General features: G+C 37.1%; 1 protein-coding gene across 2 annotated transcripts; it reads left to right on the top strand.

Moving 5' to 3' along the window:
* The first annotated feature begins 600 nt into the window (after positions 1-600).
* LOC113069888 (endophilin-A2-like) lies at positions 601-19,523 on the top strand. 2 transcript variants are annotated; one of them, XM_026242991.1, is made up of 10 exons: positions 601-969; positions 10,557-10,625; positions 11,188-11,260; positions 12,951-13,094; positions 13,195-13,328; positions 13,735-13,893; positions 15,276-15,379; positions 15,472-15,605; positions 15,868-15,915; positions 17,336-19,523. In XM_026242991.1, exons 1-10 carry the CDS (start codon positions 925-927, stop codon positions 17,527-17,529), a joined length of 1,104 nt encoding a protein of 367 aa, XP_026098776.1. In that variant the 5' UTR covers positions 601-924; the 3' UTR covers positions 17,530-19,523. The 2 variants fall into 2 exon arrangements, with proteins under 2 accessions (XP_026098776.1, XP_026098777.1); XM_026242992.1 differs by lacking the exon at positions 15,868-15,915 and having other exon boundaries at positions 602-969.
* Positions 19,524-20,174: the final 651 nt, after the last annotated feature.

Genomic DNA, 20,174 nt, shown 5'->3' with positions numbered 1-20,174 from the left:
ATAGAGCAGTGGTTCCCAACCTTTTTCAACTCGTGACCCACAAAACCAAAAACATATGTTTGCCACAAAATAGCCTGCCCCTGCTATTGTTGGGTTAATAACTTAGTACTCAGACACTAGATTGTTAACTGTCTTTATTGAATGAACTGGCAATGAATAGAAAATAACTCGGGCTGGCACCGCTTGGCACAACTGCTATTGTTCTGTAGCATATGCAGCAAAAATATCTAAGATAAATTGGTGGTTTATTCTTAAACCAATCAGCGAGCTCGAATAGTGGAAGCATAGTTACAGTTTAATATTTATTTTTTGTTATTTCTTTATATGAAATTGTGTTATTATGTTATGACTCAGACATTTTTACATATGTGAACAATATTATTATTGCTTTTAATAGTTATTGGCGGCCCACCTGCAATAACATCGCGACACACTAGGGGGCCAAGGACCACAGGTTGAAAACCACTGCCATGAGTCTTTTAGTAGATCTCCACTAAAATAGACATCTGGCCCCATCATCTGGTCAACAGAAAGCTGTGGGTGCAGTGCATTTCCTGAGCGGTGGGGGCGCTGCTGTCCCGCTTCCAGTCTCTTCTCCGCTCGCGCAAGGAATGTGCTTGCGTTGCGCAGGAAACCGCTAGTTTCGGAAGACAAATGCGGTGGCTGCACTGTGAACCGTATTAAAGTCACAATTTAATGGAAAGCCACCAGAAGAACATTTAAAAACATATCTTTATAAAACCTTTCCCAGCAGACACTTGGAGTATTCTTTTGTGGAGCGGGGTCATAAATCGTTTATCTGAGGACTTGGGTTTTATATTTCACTCAGCGACCGTTGGTTGACTTTTGTCACACTGTGTGTCAGTATTCAAACCTACTTTGCAAGTCTTTTTTTTCGTCAGGAAAGAGGATTACGCTTTGAAGATGTCCGTGGCGGGCTTAAAGAAACAGTTTTACAAAGCTAGCCAGGTTAGCGAGTTACTTTTTTTCCTGTTGTCTTCTTCCATTGAACCGCAATGCTGTGCCAACTAGCTTAGCCTGCTAACGCTGCGCTAAACTTCAGTCCGCTATTCTGGACTTTAAAACTATTTTGTGTGTTTTTCTTCTATCTCTATTTAACTATTTCAGAAAATGTACAACGTTTAACCGTGCTGTTGTTTAACTGTCATATCATATCCCTGTAGAGATATTAACTGCTAACTGTCTGGTCCTAACTTGTAGTCATTACAAAATGTAATATTTTTAACAGCTTTTACTGGTCATAAATAGTCAACGTCTCTTTTTGGGTACGTTCACACCTAATTAGAGGTTACAGTGTGTTATAAATATGCATAAGAGTGTCTGTGTTTTCTTTTAGCAATACAACGCCCACGTCCTTACTATATCACTTCATTTGCCACGTTTACTGTAGTAAAATGAACGATTTGGCTCTTAGCATAAGCTCATGATCTACTCGTGAATTAGGGTAGTTTTAAAATGTAAGCATATATATGTAAATTCTGCATACAAAGAATATACTGCAGCATCAGGTTTACTCCAGATTACCGCAGTTTACTTCAATGCGTCTGCTGGACAATCACGTCTTGTTTGTGTCTCTTGTTTCTATGGTTCACACTTTATGCTGGCCATATGTAGTTGGAAAATGTGGCTTACAGCACTGGCTTTCGTTTTCAAAATGAGAAAAAGTCAGTCATGTAACTTGTCAGTGGGTTAAAGAAACCTGCATCTGATTAATCACAATTTGGGTAAATCCTGCTATGCAGTAACTTTTAAGCGCTTTCAGAATTAAATATGCATGTGAATATATTGCATTTATCAGTGCATGGTATTTCTATAGAAGAGTATGGCAGTGTTTCAGACATTTTTGGGGTCAAGCTCAGGTAGTTAAAATGTATTAATTATATCTTATTATTTACAAAGTGGCCAGAATATAAAATACAGGAAATATGAAATTTCCTAGGATGAAAACAAAAAGCTGTAATTTATCTTTGCTTAGTGAGAAATTGAAAGTTCAAATGCTACTACACCAATCTATGTAATTGTGTCCAAAGGATTGGGCAAAGCAACTAATACCACAAAACATCACAGAATTGATCGCTGGTGTTTCTGAAACAATGGGATCTTATGAAAGGCTAACATGATAGAAAGTGAAATTGAAAACAGAAAAATAAAAATCTATAAAATTAGTTGTTAGAACACATTTTAATTAATACTTTGATTATAGTGAGGAAAGAACAAAGAAACACCTGAAACATTTTTAAAGGGGTCATATGATGCTTTTTTTAAAGATCAACATTTTGTGTATTTGGTGTAACAGAATATGTTGACATGCTTTAATGTTCAAAAAACACCTCTCTCAGGCCTCTCTCAAACACGTAGTTTTCTCCTTCTGACAATAGCAGTCTGCTCTAATTTGCCAACTGACCAAGTGCATTGTGATTGGCCCAACACCGGAAGTACTCTTTGGAAATGTAACGCCCCTTTCCATAATCGCAAGCTTCATCTTTCAAAATAAATGTAAAGACAGTTAATAATGTCCTTAGTTTTACCATCAGTTCAAGCCCGAAAGGGGAACAGAGTGGTGTGATATAGACAGTGATGAAGCTCGTATGTGTTTGCAGTACACAAGCCACGGACGGTTAAGACAGCTGACTCCACTGTGTGACTGTGTCTCTCTATCTCTCAAACACACACACGCAACGTGCAAAACTCCACATTTGAACATTCAATAGAAAATACTTAAACTAATAACAAAACATACTTACAGTCGCTGATTCAGAAGCGCCAGATTGTTGTAGGAAAATCAGAATTACCTCCTCTCCTAGGTTCACGAAACGGTCTAAGTAATCTTAAAGATTCCTAAATGCATCTACTTTTGTGAGGCCAAATAAAGTGCTTATGCTTTCGCCTAGATACACACAGCATCTCCCTGACATGGCTGCTTCAACACTGAGGTTACAGAAACCACCATGCCTTCTTTCTTTGCCTGAACATTTGGGCGGCATTAAGCAAATATTTCCATGTATGTGGGGGAGTGTTTTAATGAGGCGTGACAGAGTCTTAACTTTGATAAAGAATATCTCTTTGGATTTGAGACTTTTATTCTTTGCAACTTTACAGATCTTCATGCACCAAGAGCTTGTAACACTCCAAAGAGAAAGCAAAAATTGAAAACGCATCGCATATGACCCCTTAAATATTTTTTTCCCCCTCATCTTAACCGTTAGTATGCTCTTGATCAAAGTAATTAAATTCTTTAAAGTTTGCTCTTATTTTCATGTAATTGTCATATTATGGTTAAAGATAACTGGCTGATGTGGTTTTCATTGGTTTCCAATTGTGAGTTTATTATATTTACCAATATATTTATACATATGATGGGAACATAAAAGTGTACTGCATAACAGCAAGAACTCCTTGGAGAAAAATAAAGGTTTTCTGGCCAGTTATATCTAAACAAAATTATATCCTTCTAGTTTAGTTGAACATTGACATATTAACATGGTAAAAGTGTAACATAATTATGCATGTTTGTGGGCTCGCAGCAAGCAATGTGTTGGCTTAAAATGTGAGACAATCAAATGTTATCATGAAAACCTCTCCCTGATTTTGGCTGCTCTTGTGTTGTTGTGATGGTTTTGTGAGAAGGTTCTTTGTCTGTGGTTTATGGTGTAATTAACTCAAGACTTAAAGTGTTTTTTGTCAGTTTGTTAGTTTCTCGTTGCAAGTGATAGTGTTTTCCAAAGGGCACATGAGCACAGATGTAGTGGAAGCAGAACATCTCTGTTCCTGTTCGCTGATCTCAGCAGGAAGGGACAATCTGTTGCCCAGTTTCCTGTTAGGAACATGTTCAGATCCTCGGTGGGGGGTTTACATGAGTGGAGGAGTACAGCAGGGTAAACAAGCGTTTGGGCCTGAGAGGCGGAGCATGAATCATGCAACAAGGGGGGTTGTAGCTGTGCTGTCTCCTTCTTTTGCCTGGCTCTTTTTATTGGACTGCAGTGCTGCAGCAAACTCATGACAGCATTCCACAGTAATCAATACTTGACACAGGCTGGACACCCTGCCAAAAGACAAAACTCTGACACCAGTCACACCCTCAGTCCAGCCTTCCGGAGAACTGTTTGAGATACTGTGTGATTACTTTTTTTAATGTACACACCAGGGAATGATTTAAAATTGGCTTTTTTTATAGCAGAAACAGTGCTTTTATGCACTGGCATTCTCCAGCCCTGCTTACAAATGGTAATGGGTAGAAAAACATGAAATCGTAAAAATTAGAATGACTTCCATGTGTGAAAGATAACACATCTTACCACAGCGTAGCCTTTGTGGGATAGAATGTTGGCTAATATATGAAAATTACCTGTAATAAATCTTTCTGGCTAGATTTCCCCAGAAATCTATTAAAGTCACTGTGAAATTAGTATATATTTATTATTTTAACCTGAGACCATCAAAGAGGTATGAGTTTGTTTCTTCTTTGTGCCATCAGAATCAGAGTTCAAACAGCTGATGAAAACATTAATTTACATGACTCCAGTCCATCAATTAATGTCTTTTGCACTCAAAAAAATGTACTTTCACCTTTGACAATTTTACTTAATCTGTTCATGTTATTATTACTTAAAAAATAAATTTAACAATGTGAACTTGATTTAATCTAGTTCATCCAACAAAAAAGTGTGTATTGTCAGCTTTACTTAAAAATTATTTGTTCAGTCAACATAACATTGTTGCGTAAAAGTAACAGATTAATAAAACCAATACAGACTTGCATCTCATTGGCTGAGAATTTTGCAGTGTATTATGGGTGATTTTTGTTCTGTCACCCTCTTGCAGAAGTGTAGCACCATTAGATATGAGTAATAAATTGTTTGGAGTTGTTGAGTTTGTTCTGATAAATTTTAGATCAAAACAAACACATAAACAAACAGTTTGAAGTGTAATGTTGCATTTCAAATATGTTTGAGATCTGAATGATATACTGTAATAAAAAAAAAGGTTTATATGAATAGTGGTATCAAGTAGCTGTTCACAATCTTAATTAAAGGGGTTGGTGTTCCCAATATGGCATTATTCATATTTTTTGTCATCATTAATAAAAATGTTTATGTACAATTAACTCAATTGTTGTTTGTTGACTCTACTAAGGTTTGTTAAGTTTACTTAAACTTATTTTGTAAAATGAACTAAATTATTAAAAACATTGTCCAAAACATTGCAAATTAGTTGGACTGACACTAATAAATTAAGCTGTGCCCAACCATAGTAAATAAGTTGAATTCACCTTTATGAAATAAGTTGACCCAACGTAAGTACATTAAATTGGAATAACAGAATTTCATAACGCTGAATTAAAGAAAATTAATCATGTGGAAGTCCTTTCCATGATTTTTTTATGTTCGTTTAAAGAGTTATTTTTTTTTAATGTTAAGTGGAAAGCTTCATCATTAGCACTATTCGGACGGGACTAGTTTTCTAAACTACGTTTGAGTTTCGATTCTTACCACCTGACGTCTGTGATTTTCATGTACCAATTCGGACGGGACTAACATCTCCGTGTTTATTACAGAGGTGGGAGGGTCTGATTTGTGCATCTGGGCGTTACAGAGATCACGCGCTCTGTATGCGTGCATTGCATTCATTCAGAATGATTGCCTTTGTATTATTACACAATAAATACTAAATGGCTAGTATAACAAAACCATGTTAATGTGTGGTTCCTTTAGTTTAACTTGTTTTCCTTTTTTTTTTATTAAATGTAATTAAAACATTATGTAACTGAGTACATAAATGAACGTGAGTAATCTTATCTGATGCTGATATAACAATAGCCGGTATTAACAGTTTACGCGACCTTGCTCTTGATTTTATTATTTTGTATTATTTTTGTATTATTATTTATTGGCCGCTAAGCAAATCTATCAAACATCCGTGCGGTAAAAGCATCTACGGTAATTCACGTTGGCCAAAACACACAAGGAAACGCGTTGTGAAATAAAAAATCACCGGCAATCACAGACATTCGCATTCGGACGGGATTAGTTTTCTCAGAGGATCACTGAGTTTAATGAAAAATGGTAGGTAATTTGCTCTGGAATTATCACAGAGGTTGTGTGAGAAAAACACAGATGTGGCAGATTCGGACGGGATTAAAATCACCAAGTACGTCTGTGAAACGCAGATTTCTCTAACGACCCCCTGTAAAACTAGTTCCGTCCGAATAGGACTATTAAGATGTTTTGAACTTCAAACTGTTGCTTCTGGCTAAAATACGAGGACTCCATCCATTATATTGCCTTCTCCAGGGAAGAAGCCTTTCTGAACCAAAAGGGGAGTGTGCAAATTTAGTAGCATTTATAAGCAGAAATAGTCCAAAACAGTTATAAATAAATATGTTTGTGGATTTTGATGTTATAGGACAACAGGGGAGGAAGCATTCTTAAAGTTTACAGCTTCATGTTAAAAGTTGCTCTTTACATTTATATTTGTAGACACTGATTTATCAATATTTTTAATGATAATATTCTGTTGTTAAAAATCTTAATAGCATGAGATATTTATTTGGTTATGATGTCATTGTTTTGAAAGTGGATACACTCATTGAGTCTGTATTTGGAAATTGGAAAGTGGACAGGCTCCTGTAAACTGAAGTTCATCCGTCTAACTCTGACCGACTGCAGTCAGTGGGGTGGTGCCAGCCTAAAAGGTTGTAATTTCTGCCCCACTGCAGTACAGTGAACTGCTTTTGTGAATGCTCCCTCTGTCTTCCACTGGTCAGACAAACAGATGCCATTGGTTGCTCCATTGTTGCTGTGTTAGACTTGTTCAGATGCTTCAACAACTAGCAGTGTTTTAATTGCACCCCATTGTTAATCATCCTAGAAATCATCCTAAGAATGCCTTCTAGTTGCCTTGGCATTAGGGCTGTGCAAATAATGTGATGATCATTCGCATCTCGTCATTAAAGCTAGTCATGTGATTAGCAGTAAATCTCCATCACCTGCATTTAAATGGAGCGGCATTTACCATACAGAGCTGTAGTTCACTGACAAGCTACACAGTTACGCTTTCATCACTGGCATTACATTGGCAATAACATATGCGATATTGTGTAACTTGTCAGTGAGCTACGGCTCTGTGTAGTGAATGTTACTAATAATCTAGTGGTATTGGAGAAAGTATTTTAACTGAAGATCCTTAACCTTTAAGCACGTGTCTACCTAGTAACACATTTGCTTGGGATTTGTTTTGTTGTGTGTGTCAGTGGTATTGTTCTGAAATTTCTGCGTTGTCTCTATGGCAGTTATAATCACAGTCATGCATTCTTCTCTTCATTAGATTCACAAGCACAGTATTATCTATGGAGTCTGGTCTTGGTTTCACTCTTCTCCTGCTGGGTCTGCTTTGGATAAGTGGCTGGCTGTGTGTGTGTGGGTATGCATATTTGTGTCAAAGTTAGCAGTACTTTGCATACTTTATCAACAGTGTGTGTCAGAACCAAGCCTCTGTATTATCTATATAGCTGCAGATAAGGCCTCTTTCACTCATAAATATAAATAATCATGTTGCACGCTGTACAACAAGCTGTAAAGTTTCATTAGGGGAGTGTCTGACTGAGTTCAGTACTTTTGGAGAGAATAAATAGTCTTTTGTTGTTCTTGGGATTTCTTTGAACAATTTTTTTTTCTGGAATATGCAGCAGATGTAGCTTGTTGATTATTTAATTTTGTATTAATAAGTTTATACAAAGATGCATTAAACTGATCAAAAGTGACAGTACTGACGTTTACGTTCTTTTGAACATTCTATTCATCAAAGAAAAAATGTCATGATTTCCATAAAAACAATATTACCAACTGTTTTCAGCGTTGGTAATAAGAAATAATTCATAAGCACCAAATCATCAGCATATTAGAATGATTGCTGCAGGATTATGTGACACTGAAAAATATAGAGTAATGGCTGCTTAAAAATTTTTGCTTTACCATCACAGGAATCATTTACATTTTAAAATATATTAAAACAGTATTAAAAACGTTCATTTTACTGTTATTTTGATCAAATAAATGTAGCTATTGGTGAGAAAAAGAGAAAAAAACATGTTTTTAAGAACATTAAAAGTATATGAAAAATTTATATAAATACTTTTATTACCACAATATTGTTTACAAAATTGGATTTTTGGGAAGGTGGCACTGATAATATTGCCTTCATTGGAATGTTAAATTAAAAGGAACTTGCCATGCCAGTCTTTATCTGTGGCCTTAATCTAAGCTATATCATGTTTTCCACCCAGTTTATGGTGTTGACTCTATCCAGTGTCTTTCCCCACCTCAACATATTGGAGATGTTTTGGACGCACCACTTGATTTGCCACAAAACACTGGTCAAATATTGACTGAATTGCACAGATATGCAAACATGGTTAGAGGATATATAGAGGACTGAAAAGGTCACTGCAAGCAGACACCTCTGCCTAACACAGCTACAGTTGTAACGGAGCGTTCTTGTGCTGATGTGTTTGGCTTAAAATAACTGTTATTCATCTTCATGCAAGCTGTGTAGGGATGCTTTTGTTCATGGTGGTGTAAACAAATAATTTATTGTGTTTTTTATGACATCAGTCTGCATATGTAAAATATTACACTAACAATTAAAAATATTGCAGGTGAAAATGCAAGAATTCTGTATGAAAGGCCGCCACAGACATATTGTCAAACAGTCAGTGACAAGTTTACATTCACTTTATTGACCTCTGAAGACACTGTTTGTAATATCTGTTCACATTATATCTGTATATCTGTCTTTTTTTCTCCCACAAAGTCATGTCTTTGAATCATCTTAATTTTGGCGGCTTTAGTCAATAAATATTATGCAAATAATTGAATAATTTTAATTCAAATCATATGTCATAACATATAATGTCATTTATTAAATAGACTGCCCTAGTTTAACTAAAATAAAATAAAAAAAATGTCAAACCTTAGCAGCAAGAGATGTCTTTGTAATATGTACAACTGATGTTGTAAGAACCTCCCTTAATGGATTTTAAAATATATATATATATATATATATATATATATATATAAGTATTTTTAAACTTTGGACAGATCAGTTGGATTATGTCGTTCACAAACTAGTCCTGGATGTTTACAGTTTGATTAAACTGTAGAAAGCGCCTACAGTATAAATTCATGGAACACAGAATTAGAAACAGCAAAAACACAAAATGAACTTCTCAACGTTGCAAGTTAACACCATAAAATGACATGTGTTTTTGATTAATGTTCTTATGACGTGATATGACAAACATCCATTTCCATGTTGAAGTATACGCTTCCTTCAGCTAGGGTAAAAAAAACAATAAAACGAATAACATATGTTGGTGTGGATTGAGACTTAACATGTGGCTTTGTTTCAACAGTTGCACGATCACTGTCTTTTTTTCACTATTGCATGTTCAGGATATTAAGAGAAGTGGGACGAGCATGTGTCCTGACTCTGAGTCCTGAGAACAACAACTGTTGTGGCAGACACAGGTTCTCACACAGCTTTTTTTTGTATAAAGCTTAATGTAGCCAAGTTATTCATGATGTGCTGTATAATTTTTATATTGATTTACTAAGAAGAAATTGTCTTATTTGTCTTATAGTCAAAATTTGAAGAAGGGAAAAATGGTCCCTCCTAAGTGATCGCAGTTGGAATTGGGGTGAGGGGAGGGCTAATTGGATTTTCATGTGTGCAGTGCTAAAATGAATGCTTTGAGAAAGATAGCTATTTTCTGTACAGTTTATATTTGGTTGTGAGGAATCTAAAGAATGAATGTAAAGTGTATATTTAGAAACGTCTGACACAAAGATCCTAAGGCAAATTTTTGCGTGCGTCATGTCTGATCTTGCCTTGGGCCCCTTGTGAGTCAAAACTGCTGCTATCCTTGTGTGGTTTAGACTTGAAAAATGAGCTTCTGACATCACACAGGTTTTCTTATACATAACAAGTGAGTGTTTTTTCTTTGTGAGTGAGTATACATTATGAGTGTTTTCTCTGCCTGACATTCAGGGAGGTTGTCAATGAATTATATAATCACTGACAGTTCTGAGTGAAAGTGAACTGGTTGAATCACATTGTATTTTTAAATCAGTTTTAGATATAGCATCAGACTAGTTTTTTTTTCAGTCAGACTTGAATATGCACTATTCATTCAATGTTTTTATATTTCTTTTTTTATTAACTTTTATTACGCTTTGCACAATCTTTGATTACACCGTGTCATAGGAAACTCCAGTGAGTAATGATTCCAATGCAGGTTTCAGAAACCTTAACACAAAAGTTGTTTCATTTTGACATAAATAACTTTTATAGTCACTAACCACCCTGACAGATTTAGATCACTCATTGAGGGTTATTTGTTCATGAATTGAATTGAACTTGTCACACTGTGTGTCTTGGTTTGATTTTGTGCTATGATCAGTACTGTACAACCTTATGTAATCTAGTTGCATTTATCATCTTTTTAAAACAGTCATTATACTGGCTTCTTTCTCTGTCAGATGGTGAGTGAGAAGGTTGGTGGTGCCGAGGGAACTAAACTGGACGAGGAGTTCAAGGACCTCGAGAGAGTAAGTGGAGAGTATTTTCCCACACTGAAGCCAACAGTCTTTCTAAAAACATTGATTTAAACAGATTAAGTAAATTTTACTATACCACCTGTGTTTTTCTGGAAAGTTTCTTTCACTTACTAAGTGTAATTGTTGTGTAATCCAGGATGTTTTCATAATTATCTGAAATGTTTATTCACTGCAGTGTCTTAGAATTATATTTTTTTTTTATTTAATAATCCAGTGTCCACTATACCTTAGTGATATCATTCGGAACACTGCTCGATATACATTCAACTAACAATAAACATTAATGACTTCACAGATTTGATACTGCCACTTCATTCAGTTCCTCTGTAATTATTAGACTAAATGGTTTTGTAGAATACTACCAAATAAAGATGAAATGAAGAGCACTGTTCTGATAGATCTTATGTAGGGATATTCAGTACAATATTTATACGGAAGTGGTCTGCTGGTCGTCATTGCTAAATACACCTTATCTGGAAGGTGATACTTATGTTATTACAGAGCCATTTTGTTATTTTGGTTAGTATGTGACTTCCCCTCTGTGTTTCTATAGAAAGTCGATGTGACAAATAAAGCTGTGATAGAAGTCATCTCTAAAACATCAGAGTACCTGCAGCCCAATCCAGGTAAGACCAAAAACACTCCTGGAGCTATCTTTGTATCTGTTTAAGATTTGCATACATAGTCCTTAAGCCTGCCAGTTGAATTGGAAAATGGGACAAGGGAGGTCACATACGGGACACATCAAGTAAGCCCAATATATGGGACACCCCAGCTAATATGGGACAGTAGGCAACCCTAGTCTTATGCCATCCTGGAACGTTTTGCCTACTGTTTTATAAGTACTGTGAATTTGTACCTATCAGTCTGCTCAATTACCGTTTTTCAGCTACCATATAGAATGAAAGCAGATATATGCAGACTCAGGTAAACTGCTGTAAACATCAACAACAATAGATGCACATGTTTACAAGTGATTGTTAAAGTGGATTAAAAGATACCTGCAGCTATAGTTTACACGAGTACATGAGACATTTTATCGATACTAACTTCTGGAGAGATATAGCACAGGCACTGAACAATGCTTAAACTTTGTAGCATGCATGTTTTAAGCACCTATAGCCACGTTTCCACCGCTGAACTTTACCCAGGATCTAGGGACTTTGGGTTGGTACTCAGTGTATTTCCACCGCAGGAACCAGGATCTTAATAAAGTTCTGGGTAAAAAAAAATGGCCCTCAGAAAGTATTACTTTGTGAGGTATTACTTTTTCAAAGGTCTGGAACTTTTGGTGGCGGGACTTGGCCACTGAGCATGCTGATTGGTTGAGGTCACGCAGCATTGTGATTTCAACCACCATTTATTCTGATAATTTTCAAAATATTATTGTTATTGTGTCACGAAATGTAGTTTTAAAAGTATTTCAGGTGAGAATTTAGTTGTATAAAACTCAAATCTGCAGTTTATTTAGAAAGACAGCAACTATTTAAAAATGGGTATCGCCAATTTTGGAGACAATCATCTCCACACGATCAGCGGGACCTCAGTGCTCATGTTACAGAGGAGAGCACTCTCAACTCGGCTAGTCCTTCTGACACTTCCCACTGGCTCTGATATCTCTTTAGTGGTTAAACATAAAATATAATTTATTTTAGTGTTGGGTAAATCTAACAGGTGATCTTTGTTCTTTATTCACTTTATCTATATGTTAAAATGAAAATAAAATTTATATAATATTACGTTTCATTGTAATATAGGCTGTATAAATACACATTTCTCTGAATTAATATGTTTAAATAAAAACGAAAGGAAGCAGTGGTATTTGATAACATATTTCGTCTTACTGATGTTATCAAGTACACTGCTGTTTGCAGAATTACCGTCGTCCCGTCCGTGGGAGATCACACTCCCGAGTCGAACTCACAAAGTCTGAACTACCGGGGATGCAAGTCTGAAATTTGCGTACTTTGTATTGAGAAACACGTGCAGACGTCACCAGACTATTTGCCTAATCTTCACGGTACTTTAGACCGCGGTGGAAATGCAGAAAGCAACAGGTCTGGGGGGAAAATAGTTCCTGGGGAAAAAAGTTCCTGGTACAATTGTTCCGGGTGATTTCGTTGGAAACGCAGCATATGTTCACTAACATTATCAAAAGGGGTATGCTTTGAAAGCTCTGTGTTCAGATGTACGCATGAGCTAAGCTTTTGTACCAAATACATGTATACTTTTTTTTTCTGGCAACACAGATGCTCACAATAAACGTTATTGACCATTACTGTGAAATATCTTTTTCCTTCTATTTCTTTCACACAGCATCTCGTGCAAAGCTCTCCATGTTGAACACAATGTCTAAGATTAGAGGGCAGGTGAAGAGTCCAGGTTATCCACAGGCAGAGGGGCTGCTGGGAGAATGCATGGCGAAGTATGGCAGAGAACTCGGAGAGGAGACAAACTTTGGTGGGTTTAGAAAATAAGTGCAGCTTTTAAATTCTCAGAGATTTTGTTTGTAATTCTCCCACTAACCAAATGTACAAAACAACCACACGTGTGTCTGTAGGTGGTGCTCTAGTTGACGTTGGTGAAAGTATGAAGAGGCTAGCAGAGGTGAAGGATTCATTGGACATTGATGTCAAACAGAATTTCATCGACCCTTTACAAGGCCTGGCTGACAAGGACTTGAGAGAAATACAGGTTTGCTTTACAGGTTTCATTCTCTGTCGGTCTCACACACATATATGATTTAAACATACCTGTATACATTTTATGTGATGCCCATATTCTAAGAAAAAAATAGCAAAAATTGGGGTACCTTTGTACCCTGTTGTACCCTTTAGGGGTACAGCAGCTTGTCATTGGGCCGGTACTCTTAGAGTAAGGTTCATTAGTAGTACCTTAAGGGTACATATTACTGCAAAAAGGTACTAATATGCCCCTTTCAGTGGTACATAAGGTACAAAGATGTCCCTTCAAGGGTACAGCCTCTGTGACAAGCTGTTGTACCCTAAAGATGCAATTTATGCACATTTTTCCCCGAAGGTGCAGATAAAATATGTATATGTATTGTAGTATTGAAATGGAGAGTTTCCCTCTTTCGCAGCACCATTTGAAAAAGCTTGAAGGGCGCAGGCTGGATTATGACTATAAGAAGAAACGTCAGGGGAAAATTCCAGATGAAGAGGTCAGGCAGGCTCTGGAGAAGTTTCATGAATCTAAGGAAGTGGCTGAGATCAGCATGTACAATCTTCTGGAAACTGATGTAAGGATTTACCATCTGACTCGATGCTTCATTTGGTGTGTTTTTGTGCTTTTGTTTCCTGGGGGGTTGTGCTAATCCTATTAGCAGCACTGAATAATTCAATGTTTATCTGGAACACCTTACCCCTTACTGATTTTGTACCTACTCTCTCTATTTTAAGAACTTGCGAAGACAAAGTCAATTTAGAATTAGCAGTTTGGAAGATAAAACATTTCTGTCCTTTTTTGTCTCGAGCCCATCACTGGGGTGGGGTTAAGACAGGTAATCCAATAAAGCTGTAGTGCAGCCAAAAGGATAAAAATCCTCTTGCTTCTTGGCTGTAGCTTTTAGTTTTAATGGAGTGGTCAGAGCGCCATCTATTGGTTGAAAATGACAATAACTTAATGAGGGAATAAACATCTGCTGGTGCAGTCTATGGAACAAGACTATTTTAAAGTCATCTAGTGCTAGATGTAAAGTAATACAGTATGATACAGCTTTAAACATGTAAACATTTAGTGTGAACAGCTCGCAGAGCTTCCAGTCTAGATTCAGCAGTCAAGTGAGTCCCATGTGAACTCAAGGCCTCAGGAGTTACTCATTAACTAGGCTATTTGCTTATGAATGTCAAGTCAAGTCACCTTTATTTATATAGTACTTTATACAATATAGATTGCGTCATAGCAGCTTTACAGTGTTAAACAGAAAACATTGTGTGCTAACAATGCAAGAGGACAATAGAAAACAGTCAATTTATCATTTAAAGTCAGTTCATTGTTGATTCATTGATGTCATTGTCCAGCTCAGTTCAGTTCCCTTCCAAAAGTTGCCAGAAATTGTATCCCCTAATGGGATAATAAAGCAAGCCAAAGGCGACAGTGGCAGGGAACGAAAAATGCATTGGTGACAAATGGAGAAAAAACCTTGGGAGAAACCAGGTTCAGTCGGGGATCCAGTTCTCTTCTGGCCAGCCGAAACCAGCGTGAGGACTTGTCTGGTTCTCGTGGTCTTGTGCCGATGGCCGATGAGGAATGTTGTTGTGCTTTCCCAATGTTGCTATAAATACATCTTTATATATTTCAGTGTTTCCCATTCATTAATTTATTTGTGGCCTGCCACAATTTAAAAAAATGACCGCCACAAATAAATTTTCCAAAAAACATTGACTTCTGAAAATGTTCAAAGTCATTTTCATTTCATCTTTCCTATAATATCTAAGTAGCATTCATGAGCACAAGTGCTGCTTTGTGTACGCCAAAAACGGCTCCTGCTGGCATAGAATGAATTAGCATTTTCAATAAGAACATATACTATTTTATATATTTCCCCTGGGGGTAGTGCCGCCACACATAGTGTAGGTATATATAAGAAACACTGTATTTAATGTGTGTGTTCCTGTGCAGATTGAGCAGGTGAGCCAGCTGTCGTCACTGGTTGAGTCTCAACTGCAGTACCACAGGCAGGCTGTTCAGGTCCTGGAGGAACTCTCTGACAAACTCCAAGACAGGTGTGTATGTGGGCACGTGTCTTTGCAAAGCATATGTGTTTGTTCTTTATTCTGTCGAAAGAAGCAATAATGACTCTTGTTTAACCAACCAGGATGAAAGATGCTCAGTCACGTCCTCGTAAAGAGTATGTGCCCAAGCCCAAGCCTATAATTGACTTTGGAGAGACCAACGAACAGTCAAACGGTGGCTTCACCCCAACATCTGCTCCACCCATGCGCAATGCAGGTAAGACCAGACACTTTTACCTGCTTAACATGGTCGTAAAATACACATTTCACCTATTTAGCTGTTCCTGGATGAGGATAGATGATCTTCATTACATTGGAGGATATGCCTTGGATGTGGGACTAGTGAGAGAAAGGCACATTGTGAGTCCCGGTGGCAGGGTGTGATGAGACCGCCTGTACATGTGGCGGGATAGGCAAGACAAATGGACAGCTGTCAGCCAGTGACCCTGTTCTGTGTTCTCTTCCCATTACTTCATCAGAGCCATACCGCCAGTTTGGCAGAATATCCATGTGGAAACCCAGATTGCGTGAGTCAGAGAGTGTGTGGCTCTGTATGTGTTTGCATGGGAATGTCTGTGTGTTTATGTTTGTTTGGGTGGAGGAAAGGCTTGGGGGGAGGGGGTTATTGGAAAGGTGCAAGAAAGTAAAGGAAGTAGGAATGTGCAAAATGGTACATTTTCTAGGTGTATAATCATTATATTTTTACCAGATTTTGGATATTTAATTGAATATTCTCATGCCCAGTGTTTGTAGACTTAGATTTCCCTCATTTAATAACACTGTGCAATGTAATCATTAGCTATGAGTGTGTATTTTCCATACTGTACATTAAATTGTTGTATGCGATTAACTTAGAATCTTAAACTACTTGTTTAATATCTAGTAATTAATTTTACATATGCTGTAGACAAGGCGTTATAAAATTTAAATATATATGGGCCATTTATCACCCATAAAATAATTATGGGCTTTTCATATCGTGCATCCCTGATATTTTTATATGGAGGAGAACTAAATAAGAATGTGGGGGAAGTTATGAAACAGTAAAACAGTTACAAAAATAAGCATTTTGTGATTTTATGAAGGGAAGTGCAAAGTTCATGAAAGGTTCAGCTCTTCATTAAATGGTAGTTTATTGCACTGACACACAGTAAACTACAGCTTATATAGTGTCTTGTTGGTGGGTATGTGTGCTTTATGTATATGTATGTGAGAGAAGAAGCCTTTACGAGTATCTCTGTGTTTAAATGTGTGTGTGATTGTCAATGTGCGCTTGTGTGTTGGCCTCAAGCACAGAGTGCTGCTCCACATAACAGAGTGATCCCCTGCTACAGACAGAAACTGTCACATGACCACAGACCCAGGCATTGGCACCTGACCCCTCACTAACACAGAGCATCTCATCCTAACCCAGGTGGTTGTAGTGGGATTAAAACTGTGTGTTAAACATTAACACTATGGCACTCCATGACTTTGGTTTGTAAGACTTGTCTAGGAAGGGTTAACGTAAAATTTTAATTTTGTGCTATGAAATACTGCTATGATATTTTTATTTGTATATATAATTGTTTATTATTTTAAGTTTATATATAATTTCAATATAGCTTAACTTCTTTTTCTCATTTTAGTTTAAGTCATTTTAGTATTTCAACTGATTTCAAATGATTACTTTAGGACTTAAAAGGTCAAATATTGGTTTAATACTTTTGTTTTGTCTTAAGAAATGTTATTTAATTAAAAAAAGTTTTTCCAGACAAGAACAAAATGTCTTTAAAATACTTGTATTATCTGACCCCTAAGGATGTTAAAGTAAAATTACTGTTATAAGTGCTAACAATATATTTCCTTTTTAGTTTTTACTTCCTCCATTGTATAATAACATCCCTCATTCCCAGAATCTCTACTTAATATCCCATTCTCATTAAATCTCTCCCTCTCTGCTTTTAGCAACGGAGCAGCCATGCTGTAAGGCGCTCTATGACTTCGAACCGGAGAATGAAGGTGAATTGGGCTTCCGCGAGGGTGACATCATCAATCTGACCAATCAGATCGATGAAAACTGGTATGAAGGCATGCTGCGTGGCCAATCTGGATTCTTCCCTCTCAACTACGTGGAGGTGATCGTTCCTCTGCCACACTAAGAGGTCTTCATTGAGGAAAAGAGGGGGAGAGAGAGAAATAGCAATAAAAAAGTGCAAGGGAGAAAGCTGGAGGGAAGTGAGGTAGGGAGAAAGGAACCAGTTGAAGTCATCTTGGTCTTCATCCTCACCACATTGTTGCCGTTGATCCAAATGTACCTGTACTCTGGCACTTTTACACATTGATTTATTTTTTGAAGGATGCAACTTTGGGAAATGATGACCTTTCACATTCCAGGACTGACTGACTGACCGGTTGACTGACATATGGACAGTATAACCTGGTGCTTGAGCTACAATTTCAGACACACTAACTCGCTTCATTGTCCAGGTCTTTTAATAATGTCTCATACTGTTTGTGCTGCATTAACCAAAAAGAAATGACTACAGACTATGATGTCCCTTTGATAAAACGATCATGCTTCTAAAGAGTAGACTGGCTATTCTTAATCAGTACAAATTCTCAATAGTTGGATTGCGAAAAGTTGCTTTTAGACTCGACTGGTCCCCTTACTGCCCCTGCTGGTCAGGCTGCAACATTGACCTTCCTCAGATTAGAGAAAACTGCCTTGCATCTGTGATGAACACGTAAGCACTGTGGGACTGTGCGTATAGTGTCCCAATGTGCAGCAATCCTGAGCCACAGACCTGTAGAGAGGAATCAGTCCTTTTGTACGCTCCATTATTTTAACATTTTTCTATAGCTATTTGTCATCTAATATGTTTTCATGTATATTTTTTACAAGATAAAAGAAATTAGATGCTGAATTGCACCTTGCATTATGTCATAAAGGTGAGCGAAAACACCTAAGGGATGTGTTGCGTCACGTAGAGAAGGTTTTACTGCACTACAACTGTTTTGAAACACTTTGTGCAGCCCTTACAACTTCTAACACACTAAGGGCTGCAGACAAACCATTTACAAACCAAATAGTTCTTTAATACCTGAGTAATAGAGTCTTCCTCTCTCTTTCTCCTCTTTTAATGTCAGTTTACAGTAGTCTCTACATCTGATGCTGCTGGCAGTGTCCCATTATTTCAGGTGTGTATATGTGGGTGTGTTTAGGGTGGATGTTGGCTCATAAGCCCCGTATTAGTCTAATTAACACAGAATATTTTGATATTAAAAAATAAATCTTCCCATTTTCAGAAGAGAAGGGATGGTGCTACATCTCTTGCTCTCCTCCATCATCGGCAATATATTTTTAGAGCTTTAAAAGTGGTTGAAGTGGTTTTCTTCATTTTTCATCAGTGTCTTTAGGATGTTTTTTTCAAATACTGTACCATCACACTCCATAAAAGCATGAACCTACAAACATCCACCCAACTCCAAGCTCCCGACTATAGCACCTCTGTGTCCTTTTCCTTCCAACATCTGTTTACATGTCTTGTCCAAGTTTTTTTTTGCTTACCGTAACAGACTTGTAGATGTGCTGAATCAGACAGGCTACGATCACCGTTTCATTGTGAAAAGAGTTTTAGTGCCTTTTTGATGGCAAGAATGGATCTAGAAAACCAAACAAAATATGAATTATGATTTTCGAGCTAATATGTAGTTTTGTCTGTCCTTTTTCTTCGTTTACAAAGGGCTTGTTGGTTTCAGTATTTGGCATGAGCTGTGACCCAGAAGTACAAGCATGTGTACAGATGTGCCTTTGCAACACTACAACTTTAAGAAGACAGCAAATGGGTTATCTAGATCTAATCAAACGAGGGTACCAGAATGATTTTCATGAAAATAAATCATTCTGGGACTGTTCTTTTTAGTATTATATTATTTTTTTTATATATGCATACAAAACCATTCAACCTTTTTATTAATGATTTTTGCATGTTAGTTTAATAGCAGGCCGGTGTATGTTGTAGTTTTAAAGTCTCCTCTTGTATGTTTCAGATTTAACTGCATTATTGTTATTCTTAAATATCCCAAACCCTAAATATTTGTATCTTATTGTCTCCACTCATCTTTAAGTAAATAAATTCAAGAAAGTAATCTATTTGTTTTACTTGTGTATGGTTTCTTTAATTGTATGGTAAGAAAAACTTTGTTACAAGGTTCAAAGCCAGAAGCAAATTTAATTTGTTCCAATGTATATTTCAAGGTATTCAGCAGGTAAAAGGCATTGTTTGCATATTGCGTAGTCAACATGGCACAGATCTAAGCACACGAACAGATAAATACTAGCCGAAAGAGAGAACTCTGTTACCCATCTTCCTCTCTTTTCTAACTACCCACCAAACATTTCAACCACAGAGGAAGACAAGTTTCACAGCACAGATATGACAGAATCATATAAACCACAGCCAGTGATACAGACCTAACAGTCCTAAAGGCAACAGTTTGGATGGAAGCATATATTATATATCCTCCATGAAGGCATTCCATATAGAGTGTAATAGTGCACAGACGTAATGCACTGTGTGGGAGTCCCAAGTCAACAGTTCTACAGCTTAACACAAACAAAGACTGTTTAACACAAATACAAAGAGTGTTGCGCAGTTGGTTGTACACATGCTCCAGGATCTGTGCGTACGCCTGGTCTTTGGGTGTGTGGCCTCTCGGAGAAGGCTGAGGATAAGAGAAAATGAGCATTGCTGGTCAGACATATATGTCCCCACTCACATTTCACTGTTGGTTATATATGCTC

This window comes from Carassius auratus, unplaced genomic scaffold, assembly GCF_003368295.1.
Source record: "Carassius auratus strain Wakin unplaced genomic scaffold, ASM336829v1 scaf_tig00002576, whole genome shotgun sequence".
NCBI classification, from domain to species: Eukaryota; Metazoa; Chordata; class Actinopteri; order Cypriniformes; family Cyprinidae; genus Carassius; species Carassius auratus.
The sequence above is the reverse complement of the archived record's forward strand: the minus strand, read 5'-3'. Positions and strand labels throughout refer to the sequence as shown.